The sequence below is a fragment of the Triticum urartu genome, chromosome 2A (genome assembly GCF_056163025.1).
Source record: "Triticum urartu cultivar PI428250 chromosome 2A, HENAU_Tu73, whole genome shotgun sequence".
NCBI classification, from domain to species: domain Eukaryota; kingdom Viridiplantae; phylum Streptophyta; class Magnoliopsida; order Poales; family Poaceae; genus Triticum; species Triticum urartu.
In genome coordinates, this window is record NC_141874.1 from 1,166,977 (window position 1) to 1,185,910 (window position 18,934).

The window sequence follows — 18,934 nt, forward strand, 5'->3', positions numbered from 1 at the left end:
GGTCGGAAGGTACTTGGTTGGCAACATCTAAAACAGTGCCATGTGGTGAGATGCCCCAAGCTGCACACAGTCTTCACCACTAACTACAATAGAATCTGCTCCTTTCAAGAAATAGAGACCTTTTGGGCTGCTGATCTCTTGAATGTCTGCTGCATTTGGAGCAAAGAAAGGACCTATTGTGGCGAGGACGCCTTTGCATTTGCCAAACTGAAGAGCATACACCTGTACTCTTGCCCGAGGCTCGAATTTGTGCTCCCATTGTTGTGGGCTATCCAAGGATCATATCTATACAGTTGAGAAAGTCTCCACATTGTCAACTGTGGTGATCTAAATATAGTGTTCCCTGTTCATCCTGACCTCAAAGAAAGTGTACTTGAGTTCCCAAGCCTGAAGCACATCCACCTGTATGAGCTCTATAAGTTGCAGCATATATGTGAGGTCAAGATGCTTGCTCCCAAGCTTGAGAGGATACGGCTCCGAGGATGCTGGGGTCTCAGGCGCCTCCCAGGCGTCAGCCGAGACAGCCGCCCCGTCGTGGATTGTGAGAAGGACTGGTGGGAGAAGCTGGAGTGGGACGGGCTGGAGGCCGGCCACCATCCTTCCCTATTCGAGCCGCGCCACTCGTCCTATTACAAGATGCCCCTGGAGAGAGTCTCGGTTCTCCGGTGAATTATATTGATGCAAGCGTTGAGGTACAAGTTCACAACACTTTCTCCCATCGTTCCTTGTTGCATGCATGATAGTCGTCTGCACTTGAAAGAATACTCTACGTGCATGCATGTAGATCAAGCCTAGACGTACAACAACAAAGTTAATCAATCATGCCTGTCTTTTGTCCTAATTCCTATCATCCACTCACTTGCGTATTCTGCTCCCGTTAATATCGCTTAGGTTTGGTGGTGGAAGATGATGCTGTCGTCCGTCTTACTGCTGCAACGGTCCAGTCCAAGTCAGTGATTGTTTCCCAAGACTGTGTCCGTGTGTTTTCTTTTTTTTTTTTTGATAAAAGGGCCACATGGCCCCCATTTTCATTAAGAAAATAGAAGTCTAGATACAACCACCACACCACTTTTTTCCATCAGACCTGATGCATCACCTCATCAACTGATAAGCAACCTACATCCTAGACATATAACCATATCTATAGGATGCCAAATCACCCACTATCGGAGAGAGAACAGACTTTTAAATATCTTTTTACAGATTGCACATCAGCCAAAACAATAGGCAAATCTAAAACCAGAACATACTACAGAACCGCCCAATTTCAGGTAGACACAAAACCCAGTCTTAGCGCAGAAGGATTCCACCCATATGTTCTTCTGTAGACTTCATTTGCTACCCGAGATAGCCTCTTGGAAACCTCCCTAAGCATTTTTTGCACACCTTTTCTCTGTAGAATCATCCATGAATCCAACAAAGAACACAGGGTAAATATTACATTGATAGGATTTGAAAGGAAAACACGTTGAAAACAGGATTTGTTCCTTGTTTTCCAAATTGTCCATATCAAAGCAGCAGCACCAATAGAAACAATAGCCCTATCCTTTCCAGAATAGGATGGTATCCAGTTTTGACAAAGATCAAAGAAAGATAAAGGTATTTTCGGGTTACCTAGTGTTTTCTGAAGAATAAGCAGGTGCCAGCTGGGTGCTGTGTGTGCTTAATTTTCGTTTCCGGTGAGATCGAGACAATGTGCAGTCCCATGTGTGGTTTGGTTTGGTTTGGTTTAGTTTGTGGTCATGTTTGTGATTGTAATAAGGAGGGTTTGTTCTGCTCGCGGCTGTGGTGTAGTGTTTAATTGGCACGGCTGCATGCACAACCCCATGGTATGAAACAATGTTGTTAAGTTGTGTCCGGCTAATTCAACGGCATGCAGCACTTTCCGAGCAGCAAACTTGTTCATTCTTCAAACAAGGAAAAAGGAAAACAAGGAAAAAGAAGAACCTGATAGATACAGAGAGCAAAAGAGAAAAATAGGGAAAACAAACAATGACCAGTCCAAAGTCCTCCATTCCCCCCTCCAAGAGGCCAGCTGCAAATGCAATCATTCTTCAAATGCAATCATTCTTCAAAGGACATTTCCAGCACCATTTTTCAAGGCTCCTGATTCCCCCTACCTCCAGCATAGCAGGGAAGCGCGTCTGCTCCAACCGACCGAGTACGTACGTACGCACCACATGCCATGCTATTGTGCATGCGCATGGCGCGACAAGGACTTTGGTCACCATATGGTCTCCGCGCGAGCCCCACAAGCGGTGCAAAGGGTACGGAAGAGAAGATGCTCCTGCGAGTAGCACTACTGGGATTGCGCTATACGCCAAGTGCCAAGGACACTCGGCAAAGGGCCCGTCCAGATCGTTCCGTCCGATCCTGTTGGCGCTAGTGCAAGCCGAGCCAGAAGCAAAGTTCCATCCACGTTCGCTAGGTTTACGTGAGTTCCGCTGAGTTGTTTCGTCCAGATCGTTCCGATCCTGTTGGCGCTAGTGCAAGCCGAGCCAGAAGCAAAGTTGGCGTACACGTACGTACGCCTACGTGAGGAGGCTAGGCGTGTGTGCTACTGCTAATCAAGCCAGCAGCTTGCCTGTGTGCTTGTCTAGCCAGCTTTGCACTGTGTGCGCACAGCTTCTGGTGAATCGATCTAGCGATCAAAAGCCAACATCATCGACGGAGAAACACAGACCTACTGAAGTCGTGCGTCTTCCCTAAATGAGGGAGTGTTTGGTTCAGGGACTTTTTAATCCTAGAGACTAGAAAAAGTCCCTAAAAACTCCCTAGGAACCAAACAGGAGGTACTTTTTCTACAGGGACTAAAAAAAGACTCTATTAGAGATTCTTTTTTGATTAGTCCCTAGGACTAGAAAAAGTCCTAGGACTTCTGAAACAAACACCCCCTGAATGCCCATCCTTTCCTTCCACCAGCTTAATTAATTAGTTTATCTGCCTTTCTCTCCCCCATTGATTTTTCTTTTTTTTGTGTGTGTGGAAAGGAGGACTCCCCCGGCCTTTACATCACAATGATGCATGCAACCATTTTATTAATCAAAGTATCCAGCAAGTATGCAGAATACAGTGATGACCTGCCGTTGCATAGGGTACCATAGCTGCTTCGTCCGACTAACACGCAGACACCGAAATTATGGTCCCGGCTTACTGTGAGCCCGTATGAGTGCCCACACATGCAGCTTAGTTAATTAGTGTCCATCCTAATAATAACACAAGAAATGTTGGTGCACCTTTTGCGTATACATGTTGCTAGCTACTGCTAAGTCAACCTCAACTAACTGCTATCAATTAATGCAGAGGATTATACCGAATACTATAAAACAAGCCGTGCAAGAGATAATCCCCTATCCGGAGGATACGAGCAATGCTGCACACAAGGCCATCTATTTTGATGGATGGAATGGGCTGGCTGCTTCGGCGGTGCTTAGAGCTATAGTTGAAGACCCTCCGCCATCTCTGCTCAAGAAATTCAACAAGATCATTCACGTCGATTGCTCGAGGTGGAAAAGCTGAAGAGAGCTCTAGAGGACAATTGCACAAGAACTGAAGCTTACTCATCGGATAATTGATCTTATTGATGGGCAAGACGAAGAAGATGATTTCAGAGGGGTAGTTGAAAGCTCCAGAGCTGAGATACAAGAGGTTGCGGCAGCGATCCATCGAGCCTCACAAGAACATAAATATTTAGTGGTTTTCCATAATGGCAGCGACAACACAATTGACTTGGATCACATTGGCATTCCTGTGACGATATGGGGTGCTCAGTTATTGTGGACATTTCGAGGAAGGCTCCGGCTCAACTCAGGAATTAGTGAAAATGTGGATAATTCACATCTTTACCTCTATGATGAGTACAGTACTCAAGGGTGGAATTATTTGCTGCAAAATGAGGCTGGAGAAATTGCTGGGTACATGGATAAGCTTGGTGAGGTAGTTGAAGAGTGTTGCTTGTATATCTTGTTATTAAATTCTCAAGGAGGCAATATCATGGACTATGACTGGGCCACCCATGCTTCTAACTATTGGGTCTGTGATGGGATTATACAAGGAGGTCAGGGGGATGAAGCATGGGAGGCTGCAGCTGCTCTGCATCAACACATAAGTATAGATGATTATTCAACTAATGCACTGCCCTCTTTTGGCCATAAACTGGCGACTCCTCTGAAACGATGGATATTGTCCAAGGGCAGCTCTCTTGTGCATCCAGAATCGACAACATTTTTCCTTGCAAGCGAGTCTGATCCTCCATCCAGACCCTTACCTAATGACATGTTTCATCAATCAGAGAATCTTCATGTGCTCAAATTATGCCATTGCATCTTCAGTTTTTCTTCTCCTCCTTTTCATTGTTGCCACAACTTGAGATTCCTTGGATTAGATGGCTGCAAGGACCAGCGAGCAGAAGAAGATGAGGAGCAAGATATGGATTTTTTGAAGAGCCTATGGGTGATAGACATACACAATACAGACTGGCATCTGCCTTCATCACCAGAGATAATAAAGCAGATGGCTGCAAACATTAGGGAATCTAACATATAAAGCCTCCTAGACTCCTAGTCACAACCGATGCCTCAAGCGCAGCGCACCACGCGAGGAAAAAACCACCGCACCGCGCGAGGGACGCGCTCGACGGCCGTGGTGAGCCCCGTGCCCGTCCGCTTTCTCCTCCATCCCCGTTCCCTCATCTAACCCTAAATCTTCCCCGGATCTGGAGGAAGAGGATGGAGGCAGGATCTGGAGGAGGAAGAGGAGATCCGGGCGTCCCGGCGGTGGCTCGACCGATGCGAGGTGACGACGAGCTGATGAGTGCCTCTCCGACTCCTCCCTCCGTCCTCGCCGCCGCCGCCGCTCCGACTCCTCCCTCCGTGCTCGCCGCCGCTGCGGCCTCTATTTACGTCCTGCGGGATGACGCCGCAGCTCCGTCTGACCAGTGGCGGCGCCAGGGGTCTTCCCTGGACTTCCATGGAATACCAAAGAAATGCTAATCCATTGGTATACTGCTGCTACTTTGCTGTATATTTGTTGTTATATTGCCATAAAATTGCACAAATGAATACCAATGAATACCAAGGAAGAAATTCCTGGCGCCGCCACTGCGTCTGACCGGCCCTCATGGAGGCGGTGCTGCCGGCCATCGTTCTCAACCTGAGCTTCTGGTGACTAGCAGCTAAAGGAAGGAGAGGGGAGCTTGACGGACTGCGTCTCATACAGACCCACACGCCCCCTGACTTCGACAAGACCAGGTGATCTTATTTCCTTCCCCTTTTCACAGTGGTCCAGGCAGAGATGGTACAGTGGAGAAGGCAGATCATGTTTGACCAGACCAACCTTTCTTTCTGTAGAAATTTTCCCCCATATTTATTGTATATCGATAGTAGAGAAATGATGTTGTAGTGCAGTTTTCAGTGTTGTGTATGTCTGGTCTGTAGGAATGATGGTCGAGAAAATGGTCCAGGCAGAGATAGACTAACATAGTTCTAGATGCTCATACAATTTCAGTGTTGTGTATATGTGGTTGCAGTGCAGTTTTGTTGATCTACATGCATTTTCAGCATTATAGTATTGACCCCTCGTCCGCCCCGGGTGCGGAGGCGAGCTTCCCGGCGACGGTGGCACTGGCTTGAGGCGGGGGAGCGGCTGATGCAGGGTTGGATCGAGGCATGGGAGCGGCGGATGCGGGCGTCAACCTGCGAAGAGGCGAGAGGAGCGGTGGTTGCGGCGTTGAGCTGCGAAGAGGTGCCGCTCGGGCGCGAGACCACAGAGGCGGGAGCGGCTGCTTCGGGCCCCGGCCTTCTCATTCACCGATGACGGCCTCCTCGGCCTCAACATCAAGGGCCGCCTCCTCGCAGAGAAGAACTTCAAGCTGGTACAGTAGAATCACTGCCCATTCCCCCAACCATCAGCATTTGCCTTCATGGCCATAACCATCTTGATTTTGTATTACCTGTACCTAAACCCGAACCTTGTCGTTCCTCTGTTCCTGCCTGCCTGCAGAGGAGGAAGAGCGGCGCCGTCGAGTTCGCCTAGACCATACTCGACTTCAGAAAGGGCCAAGACGTCAGGATCAAGGCCGGATACAAGCTCTATCGCAAGGTACGACGCAGGCTACACACATTTGTTCTGTTGGTTAAGCCGGCTCGTTCCCTTCCCTTCCTGCAATGCGTGCAAGACCGATTGCCGTCGAATATACATGTGTCTCTGCTGCATTTATCTACAGAATTAACATGCTAAATTCTATTGCAAATATATTATTCTGACATGGGTCTACTGGGATTCATTTGCTGCTTCTGTTTTGATTGTTCCCACTAAGATCACCACCGCTTGTGCCTGAATTTTTTTTTTGATAAAGGGAATATATTAATATCGCGAAGATACCAATTACACCCGGCCTCTGTACCAACAAGATGTCCATAGACATCCAGGATACACACAGCCAAAAAGAAAATAAAAAGAACAAAAAAAATCCTGCCACGGTGATCAATCACTAGCAACAACAGCACTCTAACCACCACCGAAGACAACACCCAGATTACAAAAGAGGTTCTCCAAAAGCAACGCCTCAAAGAAGGAAACAATGCACAAGCGTTGTCGTTGCCAGATCGAAGATCTTGAGCTTTCACCCTGGAGAAAGTCCGAAATCACCAAAAACAATGCCTTCAACAAGGCCATTGCCAGGTACAACCAATAAAGGCTAGACCTTCGGTTTTCACCCTGGAAATTGAGACTCGGTACTCGAGGAGTACCACCGAAATTGCAATCCTCCAGTGCCACCACCCCCACTTGCTGAGGCTGCTATTGCAAGTCATCAAACACGTAGCATGCAGTCTTCATCGCATCTGATACACCTTGCCGTCAACGCTTCAATCTCTCCAATCGCATCCGCCATGACTTCCTCCGTCTCCATCAATGCCTTGGGAATCTTAACTTAGACATGTCCCATGACTCTGATAAGAAAACGAAGTTTCGCGCCACGCCCTCTTGAAACCATGTTGGCTGATAATGTGAGCGCGCGTGACCCGAGTCTTTTCGATGTAGATATCAAGGGGCGACATACGCCAATCCGTATAAATATCTGACATGGAAGATCGGAGAAATCATGTCACCTCGGCCTGTAGTACTCCCAAGCGGTGGCACCACACCCGAGACTAGTTTGTACGTCGATCGGGAGGTGCCGAACCATAGAAGAGGATCACCAATAGCACACCCTGCAGTGCACGGTGTCAGCACCGAGGTGTGATGCGCCGGCAGGCTAGCCGGTCGCTCATCTTCTCCACGCTCTTGTGCTCAGCCCAGGCACAACATGCATGCGCATGTGCATGACCCTGGTAGTGGAGCGACATACATCCAGCCCAGTATTGGCAGATGCGTTGGTTGCTTGGCATGCACGAGGCGTGGACTTGAGAGATCTTGCCGAACGCATCTTGCTCGACGTAGCCGATCCATGGAGACGATTGTAGATCCAAAGGCCGGCGTCCTGCCAGATCGGGAGGCTATTGGCGACCAGATCGCCATGCCGCCCAGGTAGGACAGTCGCAGCCAGATCGCAGGCCTGGGATATAGAACGACGACGGCCAGATCGGAAGACCATCAGACTAGAGAAAGATAAAAAGACGAGCGGACATGCCCCGCCGCCGCCGTCCGCCGTGGTACGGCGTCCTCCGGCGGCGGCGTGGTGAACGGGGAGCTGGGGAAGGGCCTTCTAAGGTCCCGGCGGCGGCGCCTCCGGAGTCGCCCTAAGCGACCCGGGAGGCAGTTATCTCTCGTCAATCTTGTCCAATGCTCCTGAGGAACTTGTCCAATGCTCCATATTCGTGCCTGAATTTCTATCAGTCAGCAGCAACAAACCCTTGTACCAGCACTAAATATTATATGTCCATGCAGTGGGAAAGTGCAGGCCAGTTTCTCTTTTGTAAAGCAAAAAGGTTCAGAGCAGCACACACTTGCTCCTCACCAGTCACATTCGCTCAAGAAACCTTAGCACATATCAGTACATTGGTCCGATTACTTCTGGCACAATATCAGAACATTGGCCAGTTTCTCTTAAAGCAAAAAAAGTATTGCCTTGAATTTGATACCCATTTTTTCTCTAGCTGGGAACTAAAATGTTCTCTAAGTAGTGAGTGGTAGTCTATATGAAGATTCTTCTCTCAGTCATCTAGGTTCCATATCCAGTTATTTATTGTTAATACTTAATACTCTGATGTTATTGTACATCATTTCTAGTCTTTGTATTTATACTGAAGGTACAAAGCTGAAATGCTTGATGATGCGCCTCGTATATTCGAGGCTGTTTTCCAGTGTACCCTTGAGGTAGGAATTACAACCTTGTTTGATTGTTCGGTCTGGCCAGATGATTACTAAAAATTTCAAATATTATCCTGAGCCCGCCTCAAGTTTTTTTCTCTTTACTTCATGCTATTGTCACCCATTGCTTCAAAGCTTTAATTCAGCTTTCCAGACAGGTTTATGATGACTTTTTTAATTGCTACTATCAGCTCCTTCGATGTTATCTATTAATACAGAAGCCCAAATTACTTCTCTTGAATTTGATCATTGGACTATTTGTTTCAGCAATTGAAGCTTGTGATTGATTCGATTAACTAGACATTTAGACATACAGAGAGAAACATTGCTGAGACTGGCCTTAGTCTATTGTTGGAAATTCTGAAGAATTTTCAGCCAAGAGTGGTCCATCCTTTTTTTGCTTTATGTAATTCTTTGGAAGCTAACTCTTTGATATGGTTGCCATGCAGGCTTCAGAATTCACGAATCAGTTCTACAAAACAGATTTTTTAAATATAGAGCAGGAGATTTTTGAAGTTCTCACAGGTTCATTTCATAAGCCTGGCTTCAAACTTCATGTTTTGGTGCTACAACACCTGTTTTGCGTGGTATGCTTATTGTGCATTATTGCTATTATTACATTTCCCTGTATTCGTGTTTGTACATGTGCGTCTGTTTAATTAGATTTCATGATATGTAGGTTGATGGTCTAACTGAGCCTCTATGGGATGCATCCACGGTATCATATCCGTCTAATGCTATGTTTGTACGGGATTATACAATCAAACTTCTTGGAGCATCATTTCCTAACATGACGGCAGTTGAGGTATGGTCATTCTATCCTAATACAGCCATCATGTGATTGACTTGGTGCCATCATGAACCTGACAATTTTCTTGCGCGGGTGACTAAGTTTGTTGATGGGCTCCTTGGTTCGTGACATGACCTCCCAAGCTTCAAAAACCATATTAGGGATTTCCTGGTGCAATCAAAGGAGTTCTCAGCCCAGGTAAATTTGCTTATGCCATCATAAGATTGATGAAAACTATAATCTCAAGGAAAATGTTTCAATACGTAGCAAGAAAATACTTGGTACATAAAATGGACCTCTCTTGAAACCTACAATGCTTTGGTAACACAACCGCGCCATCCACGTCGACTGTGAATAGTCCAGCGACTCGGGCGGCAGCGCAGCGAAAGAAAAAACCCCGCGCCCTCCCACGCCCTCTCCTGGTACATAAAATGGACCTCTTTTGAAACCTACAATGCTTTGGTAACACAACCACGCCATCCATGTCGACGGTGAATAGTCCAGCGACTCGGGTGGCAGCGCAGCGAAAGAAAAAACCCCGCGCCCCCCCACGCCCTCTCCTCCTCCTCCCGTCCTTCCTCACAACCCTAGCCGCCGCCCCCTCCTCCTCCTCCCACCTCAGTCGCCTCCCCCCTCCCCCGCATCTCGTCCGCCCCGGGTGCAGAGGCGAGCTTCCCGGCGACGGCGGCAGCGCTGGATTCGATCTGCAGGCATCTGCTCCATCCCGTTCTTCTCCAACCGAAGAGGGGTGAGTCCACGGGGCACCGTCGGATGGGGGAGGAGATGGAGCCCAGGGAGAGGGGTGGCAGCGGCTCACGCATCCGCTAGGCCGCCGAATAGGTGGTCGAGAACAGGGAGTCGCGCACACAGGAAGGTGATGCGCCACGCTGATTCCCCTTTGGTTCATCATCCTAATCAACAATTACATACAGTAGCTATTGCACGCTACGTTTACATTGCAATTTGCAACCATGATTTTTACCATTTTTGTTTTGAAAAGGTGAAGTTCACTTTCTGATTCTGAACGATGGTCTGCCTAAGGGTTTCTGCATTACTAGGAAGAACCTGATAGATTACGTACTGAAATGATAAAGCGTGTAATCATTTTGAACAAGATTTGCATCATCCCTCATAAGCAATCCTACCTATTTGCATCGTTCTGAACTTCTAATTTATGATGTGAAATTTGGGCTGAAGTTCTCCATCGCTCTTCTCCTCAGGGCAAAAGTCTATCTTGGTGCTATGCATGAAGATCTTTCCTCTGTGGCTGTTCCTCATGCTTACTGCCCTTGGAGTTACAAAATTACCATTTGATATTCCCGGTCTGGATATGGACAATATCCTAATGTAAAGTGTTAGATTGTTTCTTCTCCCAGCTATATGAGCTGCGGATACTTGAAAAGAAAAACAATGGTAGATATTGTTCACACTATTGAAGTTGCTTGTTTCGTAAGGTATGAATAAACTGTATGACTTTTTCTCTTCTCTGCCTTATTACAATCATGGACACAGTGTATTTGTTTTCACTTGAAATGAGTAAAATTGATTTCCTATTTATGAGATTAGCAGAATAATTGAGAATACATATAATATATGTAAGCTACATTGAGTTAGTTTTCATACTAATCCATTGATTCTTTGTGCCTCGGATTACTCTACTGATCCATGGGATATGTGTGTTGCAGGATGTGCTATTAAAGACGATTTCAGTTTGGTTTTACAGCCACTTCCCCTATGACCTGGTAAGATGAATTGATAATCTTCTACCAGCTGAACAATATTTTATCCAGTCTTCACATGTGTTTCCTCGCTGAAACTCTCCAAGCTATGGCAGTACATACATCTGCCCACTTACATATGTGCTGGTAGTCTGATTGCATCACCATGGAGGTTGTAGGCCACCATAGGTGCATGGTGTGCATTTATTTTCTTCTGCTCTTGCATATGTACTTATGTTCTTATATTTTTCACAGCAGAAATTAATACAGATGGGTGCACTCGTTGCCGATGGTGTCCTCCAGCTGCCCGCAGTGTCCTCCTGGTGGCGGGGTTCTGGCAGGATTCCCATAAATTTCTCTTGCATGTGGTCTGTTTCAAATTGTGAGTTTATTATTGCTCGATTGCTTTCCTTTTTGTGTAATTGAATCAACTAGAAGCATATATGATATTTGAAATCCAACAAATGTTCAAACATGTCATTTGCAATGCTATATTATTCTTTCGGTATATTCTTGGTTGGTTTGCAAGTTACTGAAGTCCCAATACATTCATTGCTTAATTTTGGTATGACTTATCTAAATGCACTATATTGAGTGTAATGCCATTGACAACAGGAACAATGAAAGATTTGTTCTCTCACGAAAGACGGAACATCACAGTTTCTTGCTGTTTGCGTAAGCACGGCGAGTTGTTCCCTTGTAGTACCTATTTTATCTTTCTAAGCTGCAATGCTAAGCCCATTAGGTCTATCCCAATTCATGTACTATAATTTGAGGGAAAAAAATCAAAGAAGAGTTACAGTTGAAACTAAATGCAAAAGAAAGAGAAAGGACCATGAAATTCCTGCTGCTCAGCTTGCCACCTTCGTGCCTCCTTTGTGGCTGTTGATCGTTAGGGCGTCATGCCTCCGCCTCCGCTGCCGACCTTCGTTTTCCTATGCGCTGCAATTGGCTCTGCCTCCAGCTCCACTTCAGAGAGGATGTCTTGAGGTTGCAACACAAGGTTGTCCTCCTCATTTTAGCTATGGCCCACCCTATTACTCCTACCTCAATTTTTCTTGCTCCCCTACCTCAATTGGCTCTGCGCGGTGATGGCTGTAGGTTGCAGGCCACCTGAATAGATGGTTGCTATCTCCTTATTTTCTTCCTGGCAAGAACAAATTACATAGCTTGGGTTTATTGCCTTGTTTCCATGTTTATGCTGCTCTAGCTGATGGGTTGAAAATTGAAGTACCTTAGTGAAGTCTGAGATATGATTGATACTTGCTTAATTTGATTTCCACTGCCATCTCACCCGTCATCCCTTTATACTGATTGAGTAGATGCATGTAAATATATTGCTCTTATGATATATGTGTTGTATTTGTTAAAAATAAGTTTGCCTACTATATAAAAGGCTGAGGATAGATGTAGAAGGTGCAAGTCTTCTACTCTCTGCTTCCTGAACTGGCCAAAGGAGTCTTAAGTTGATTTCCACTGCTAAATATTTCTTTATACATATTTCAACCTGATGTTCCTTCAAAGGATATCATATTCCTTGCCCTTGGGGGAGGGGGTAGCTATTTTTGGTCATTCATTTGCCTTTATTGCTCTCCTATTACCATTTCCTTTCTGGCATATATTTTGTGAGTTTGGGCCCTCGCCTTAGATTCACTTAAGGAGCAGTTTCCATCATCAGTTTTGTTGTTTCGTTCCTATTTACTACTTCAGTGCTTTTTTTCCTGCTCCTGAGCTGGTGTATATTGCTCTGATGATATATGTGTTGTATTTATTAAAAATAAGTTTTGCCTACTATATAAATGGCTGAGGATAGATGTGGGGAATGGATATCCTAAACCTGAGAAAGAACCAATGCAGATGATAGTTTCTTAGGAATATAATCGTGTTGTTACAGTAAAGATGGTTGTCTGTAGCACCTGCTATAGTTCAGTTTACTAATGGGAATATCATTCAACCTCTGAACTATGTACTTCCTACAGCTACAAATTTGGCTAGGGAATATGTCTCATTTTAATGTTGCAATGAAGTGGTTCGGATGGAGAGGGTTTTTTACTTCACCTACTTTCTGACATATATAAGTTAATATTTGTTATTCTATTCCTGCCAAAAATGTATGAACTGTTTTTTAGTGTCCTCTTCTTTAATTGGTTTATATAATTAACTTCCATTTCTTAGCATTCAAATGGAATATACTAAATTGATTTTCATTTTTCTGTCCACTACTCACAAATTTCACTAGAAGCATCAATGTTTGCTGGTGTTGACCTTTTCAGAGACTGCAGTCTTGTCTTCGGGCCATTTGGCTATGTTTATAGCTACTCTTTTTTTGAATGCAAGTTTACACTTACTCGGACTTCTAATTGCAGGCTCAACTATTTGTAAATAATGCTTTTGATTCTGTAAATTTATGTTTCCCTGCAACATATTCAGAAATCCAATTACATTGCTATTAGTACCAGAACGACCATTCTCTTTAAATTGCTACATATGACAGAGGAATACAGCATCAAAACCAATAATTGCTACATAATATTAATATGACAAGCTGCACATATTTTGGCCTTTCTTCTCGCTGGCTCGTCGGCGCGGATCCTCGGCGACGTGACGGCTCGCCGGTGCGGATCCCCTCCTCCGCCTCTCCGGCCGCCCAGTTGCAGCGGTGAGCTCCCCCTTTCCCCGACTCCTCTCCTCTCTCACATCACATAAGGTCGGATCGGACCCCTGATTTATTTTTCTGTTCGATTCGGTCCGGTGCAGCAGCGGTAGCAGCGGCAGGTGACGTACAACAGCTCCTTCCTTGCATGCATGGACGAGTTCGAAGGAGATACCGTCCAGCCCGACCACGGCTGCTACCACCCCACGCACAAGGTCCCTTCCTGCTCCCCCACTTTCTTCGATGGATCAAGATGCTACACACACTGTTGCTGTTGTTGTTGTTTGTCAAATGAACGAACGAACCTTCCTTACTTACTGAATGTGAAAAATGAATCAACCTTCCTCTAGATCAAGCAGAGAATAAATGAATGAATGAATGAATTTGCAACTTCTCTGCTAAAGTGAATGGCCAACTTCTCTGTGAATCAGACTGTCATTTGGTTTCTTGTTACTCACGCCTGTCGGAGTGACTGTTGCTTTGCCGCAGCAGTTTGCAATGGAAACATATGAAATTGTTGGATGTTTACATTTTTGTAGTTGCATCGATGGGATTTCAATTCTTTAATGGCCATGATATATCACATATTTTAGAATATGCCTTTTCATGTCTCCTTATGCTAATTGGGAGTCCATAGATATATTATACTGCACTCTTTCTTCTGTTGTAAATAATTATTGGCCCCTTTCTGTTGAGTAGATGCAGATCATATCTAGGGAGATTAAGATGCTCAAGACCAAGGTTCACAAATGAGATTTCTTGAACTTGTGGAAATATGAGCAAAGCAATTCCCTTCTCCAGTGTCTTTTTGTGGCAATTTTTTGCAGGAAGGCATACTGAAGGATGCCAATGATATACTCCAAGAAAGGGTACTATACTCTAACCCATATCCATTTTAAAGAAACTGCACTATTTGAGATGTTACCTCTTGATTTTAGGATAGCGTTCAGATAGGTTTTAGCATTTAGACTTGACCAAAGCATGATAAAAAAAGGAATAGTCCATAGGAGTGGTAGACAATCTTATTGCCGGTGCGTTATATTTTATAACCATGAACGTACATATTTGCTGATAAAAGGTACTTTTGCATATGATTCAGCGATGCAAGTGGGTGACGGCATCTGCTATTCTTAATGTTTTCGTATGTTTCTGGCCATTATATATATTATTTGAAGGTATGCCCATGATGAGTTTTTCCCATTCTATCTCCTGTAGCAATAGTTTCCCTTTTTTGTTCTTCCAAAAACAAGCAATGGTGTTTGGCCATAATCTCAATACAGTCAAATCACACCTCAATTTTGCGTGTCTCAGATTTGAGTCTGACCTGCAACATATCAAGTGAGTCTAACTGTATTGCTTTTCTAATTTCATCAATTGAGTACTTTGATGTTTCAGAGTTTATACCATGAGTGCATCTGCAGCAATTTGGTATCTGGTTTTTATTTCATTTCCTTACAATTCACAGTAAGCCTTCTCGAATAAATCACAGTGTGACCTAATCTTACGTGGTTGGATGTCGCCTAAGTATGCTTCCTGCTATTTTTTTACACTATTGTTAATGCCAAACTATTGTCATGACTTACTGGTGAAATTTAGAAGTGATATATTTGCACATATATATGGGTATTTAACTTAACATGATCTGCATGTTCTGAATCTGCAGTTCTGCACTATGCTTTGCTGGATGTCGCCTAAGCAGAGGATGTGGCAGTCTCGGCCACATTTGGTTTTCGTAAGCTAATGTGGGGTTTCTTTCTCTTATATTCTTGCAAGATGTGGTAATATCTTTCATGCCGTCTCCTGTTCGATGAAATGCCTGTGAGCTGAAACATTTTGCATTGCATGTTTCTCTGCCTGTGCAGGTTCTTTGTTGGTTCGTTCGACCATGCCGTTAACCAACAAGGTTAGGTCTACTCAGATTGCCTTGGGTTATTACTTCTTGATAATATAGGCCATGAACTCCTGCATTTGTGCGGCTAGGTTGCCTGTCTGTGTGTTTCGGGGTTCACCTTATTATGCTTGTCGTGCTTTGTATGGGTTTTCCTTCAGATCTTGTTAGAAAAAAATGTGTTCTTGATTACTTATGCTTGTCTTGGTGGTTTTCTTCCTGGGTGATTGTGTGCTCATATGCCATTGGTCGATATCCATGTTTACAGAGGATGCCCACTTTTCTTAGTTTCATACCGATTCTTAATAGTCTTGCAATGCCTGCTCGGGTTAGTTCTTTAAATGAGTAGAGATAATAAATGTATGGGGGTTCCGATATCAAATGTACCACCTGGTTATTGTTTACCCAACTAATACGTGCTGCTTGGTGATAAAGGAAAAACAACTAGAAAAATAATTAATAAAGTGTACCATCTGCTTATTGTTTTATACACAGTCGCTTGATTCTTTTGTTCCTCTATAGGCCTCTGATCATGTCTGCAGTGTGCGGCTAGGTTGTTCGTCCGCCTGGGTCGTAGGTTCTTTCCTTCCTGCCAATGGCGGGTACAAGACTCGAGCGGTTAACGGGCAAGCACTATATGCACCATTCATCTATGCTAATATAGCCTGTCTTGTAAAGCCAATGTATGCTATCACCAAGTGATCTGAATATTTTCTTTCAAGCATCAAGCTTTCGTGTAATGGAATATAAGTATCTTTAAGTTGATTCTAAATCAATCTCATACACATGCTTTGAATGCTTGGCTCGCTCTCGCTTTTTGCGTCATGGTCAAACATGCAGCGATGACTTTGTTTAATATTTATCACTTCATAGCGCCTATATGTGACTATCTACTTTCTTTGCTAATAACATCGTAAATAATTAATCATAAGCTTCTTAGAACATTATGTATCATCACTAAGCATCTATCTACCAGCAATAAATACTTATTTTCATATGTTTCAATATGTGCCCGAATAATATTAGTGTACATTCTTTCAATACATGGCTTACTCTCGGCCTTTGCGCCATTGGCGCAACCGGTCATCTAGTACATATAAAGAATGGAAGGTTTTGGCACATCATTTCTGCATTGGGACAACCACAAAATCTTCACAAGCTTCGAGTTATTGACCCTACATGCTGCTCTTTGGAGACAGGCTTGCCCAGCTTGTCAGGTGCAACTAGCCTCAAGACACTGGTTCTAGATGGTTGTGTTGGTTTGGAGCATGTTGAAGGACTCCCTCCATCACTTGAATCATTCAGCTTAGATGCAAGACCAAGAAAAGATGATTTCAAGGAAGCCAAAATAAGCCGCATCTCCTTGGCTGGTTGTGCAAGATTGTCTGAATTCACACTGAGGGGATCACTTCCAAACCTTGAGGAGCTGGACTTCTCAGGCACAGGAGTCAAGACTCTTGATCTCACAACTCAAGTGGTGCAGGTCCCATGTCTCTAGCGAGTCATGCTATTGGGATGTGAGCAACTCCGTGCTGTGCTTTGGCTAGAAACGGGGATGCCTGAATTAAGTTTGCTCTGCATTGACACTCGGGGAGGAGAAGAGGTTGGAAGAATACCACCTGATTTTGATAAGTTTAAAAAGGGTAATTTTCAAGCATATGTTGCTATGATGGACATGAAATTCATTCAGTTATTGGTGCTAAGAAGTTCCAATATGTTTTGGAACATGAACATTGATATGTTCAATCTAAATCTCTGCATATCTGCAAGTGGACAGTGGCTCAATAAGAAGAATATGGACTCTGATAACAGTAGCGGGGAAAATTGGGGCCAGCCCTAGCAAAGCCATTAATGTCCAATTCTTCTCACAACCCCTACATTGATGCAGCTATTGACAACATAACTATTGATCATGACTACAACCGTGCATCGCAATTTCAGTCATCGACCTACCATGTGGAGATTGGTGATGGAATTAGCAACACTTGTGTCGATAGCATACAAGGCACGCAAGCTATCATCTTTGCAATGATAAAGGCCAAGTCATTGTGTGTGCATGACAATTCTTCCATCACCACAGTCGTCCCAGAACACATGATGTCCATAGAGAGAGAGAAACTTGTATGGAGTCATCTGAAATCTTGTCACGTGGTGAGATGCCCAAAGATGCATACGGTCTTCAATATTGATCGGAGGTACTACTACTTTGAAGAGCTGGTGAACTTTTTGGCGGCAGATCTCCTGATGACCCATTGCATTTGGAGCAAAGAAATCACGCATGATTTTCAAGACACTCGTTCCTTTGTAAAACTGCAGAGCATACACCTGCTCTCCTGCCCGAGGCTCACATTTGCCCTCCAGTGGTCCAGGTTATACATCTTGAGTAGCCTGGAGACCCTCCACATCACCTTCTGTGGTGATCTAAGGCAGGTGTTCCCCGTGGAGCCAGAGATTCTGAAAAGAATAGCTAGATACCATAAAGGCGTACTGGAACTGCCAAACTTGAAGCATATCTACCTGCATCAGCTCTTCAAGCTGCAACATATATGTGAAGCCAAGATGTTTGCTCCCAAGCTTGAGACCATCAGGGTCAGGGGATGCTGGGGTTTGAGGCGGCTCCCGGCCGTCAGCCCAAACAGCCGTCCAGTTGTGGACTGCGAGAAGGACCGGTGGGAGAAGCTGGAGTGGGACGGGCTGGAGGCCGGCCATGACCCTTCCCTCTTTGAGCCGCACCACTCGGCGTATTACAAGAAGCACTTGCCTAGAGTCTCGGTTTTATGGTGAGCCGACCAGACACTATTCAGGTACACACACTCCCGTTCTTTCGATATTGTTTCATGCCTCTATCCTAATATATGGACTCTGGGTGATTAAGTACTCTGTTACGTATGACCTGAATAACTACAGATAAATTGCACACACATATATGTAGAGCAGCAAATTGCTAGCTTCATCAATTCTGCTTGTATTAATTAGTTGTATCAATCATGATTACCTGTGTTGTACAGGTTTTGTTGCAAGACGACGATGACCCCTATGCTGCTGTCAACTGCTTCTGTTGCTGCAATGTTTCAGGTCCTTGCTTACCAGATTGTGGCTGTGTGTTTTCCCAAGAATAAATGGGCGCTGGTTTGATGTTTCGTATGTGTGTGCCCACCTGCTTATTCATTTTCTTATGAAGAATGATGCAATTATCGTCTGTGTGTGATTTCGTTGGTTTGTGGTTATGTTTTTTTTTCTTGTAACAAGGAGTTGTTGCGGGTGTGGTGTGTCTACCACGGTCACACAATGCTGTGATGAGAATGCTGCTTGTCAAAGACAGACTGTGAAACAACAAATCTAATTCGCGTGTGATTGATAAATTGTTCAGCACCATGTATTCTTCTTGATGTAATCAACCAAGAATTTATTTATTTGGTTTCATCGTTGAGCAGCATGCATGTGCTTTGCTGGAGTACTAGTACGTATGCATTGGGAGGTTTTAGTTTTCTTTGAACACATTACAGACGCAAGCGCTCATATACACACGCATACACTCAGCCCTATGAACGCACACACGCACATGCTACCCCTAT

The 18,934-nt window shown here is 44.6% G+C and overlaps 2 protein-coding genes and 1 long non-coding RNA gene across 4 annotated transcripts in view; all 3 read left to right on the forward strand.

Moving 5' to 3' along the window:
- LOC125534925 (uncharacterized) overlaps positions 1 to 3,428 on the forward strand; it is a 63,485-nt gene extending 60,057 nt beyond the window's left edge. The window contains exon 3 of the transcript XR_007294558.2: positions 3,304 to 3,428. The gene's annotated coding sequence lies outside the window, so the exon portion shown is untranslated. The remainder of the gene's footprint in view (positions 1 to 3,303) is intronic.
- A 1,191-nt stretch (positions 3,429 to 4,619) lies between these two features.
- On the forward strand, positions 4,620 to 11,859 carry LOC147982652 (uncharacterized). Of its 2 annotated transcripts, XR_015615475.1 has the most exons (11): positions 4,620 to 4,998; positions 5,174 to 5,249; positions 5,559 to 5,872; positions 6,001 to 6,099; positions 8,250 to 8,316; positions 8,760 to 8,897; positions 8,990 to 9,115; positions 9,203 to 9,298; positions 10,321 to 10,554; positions 10,786 to 10,842; positions 11,077 to 11,859. It is a non-coding gene; the product is annotated as an uncharacterized LOC147982652 (long non-coding RNA). The 2 variants fall into 2 exon arrangements; XR_015615474.1 differs by having other exon boundaries at positions 4,620 to 5,249.
- A 40-nt stretch (positions 11,860 to 11,899) lies between these two features.
- Positions 11,900 to 18,143, forward strand: LOC147982653 (uncharacterized). The gene is made up of 7 exons (XM_087542621.1): positions 11,900 to 13,477; positions 13,576 to 13,686; positions 14,171 to 14,340; positions 14,571 to 14,646; positions 15,135 to 15,213; positions 15,334 to 15,374; positions 15,882 to 18,143. Exon 7 carries the CDS (start codon positions 17,211 to 17,213, stop codon positions 18,141 to 18,143), a length of 933 nt encoding a protein of 310 aa, XP_087398747.1. The 5' UTR covers positions 11,900 to 13,477; positions 13,576 to 13,686; positions 14,171 to 14,340; positions 14,571 to 14,646; positions 15,135 to 15,213; positions 15,334 to 15,374; positions 15,882 to 17,210.
- Positions 18,144 to 18,934: the final 791 nt, after the last annotated feature.

Excerpts from the sequence above, each read along its gene's own strand:
- LOC147982653 (XM_087542621.1), top strand. The coding sequence starts at position 17,211 with ATGTCCAATTCTTCTCACAACCCCTACATTGATGCAGCTATTGACAAC.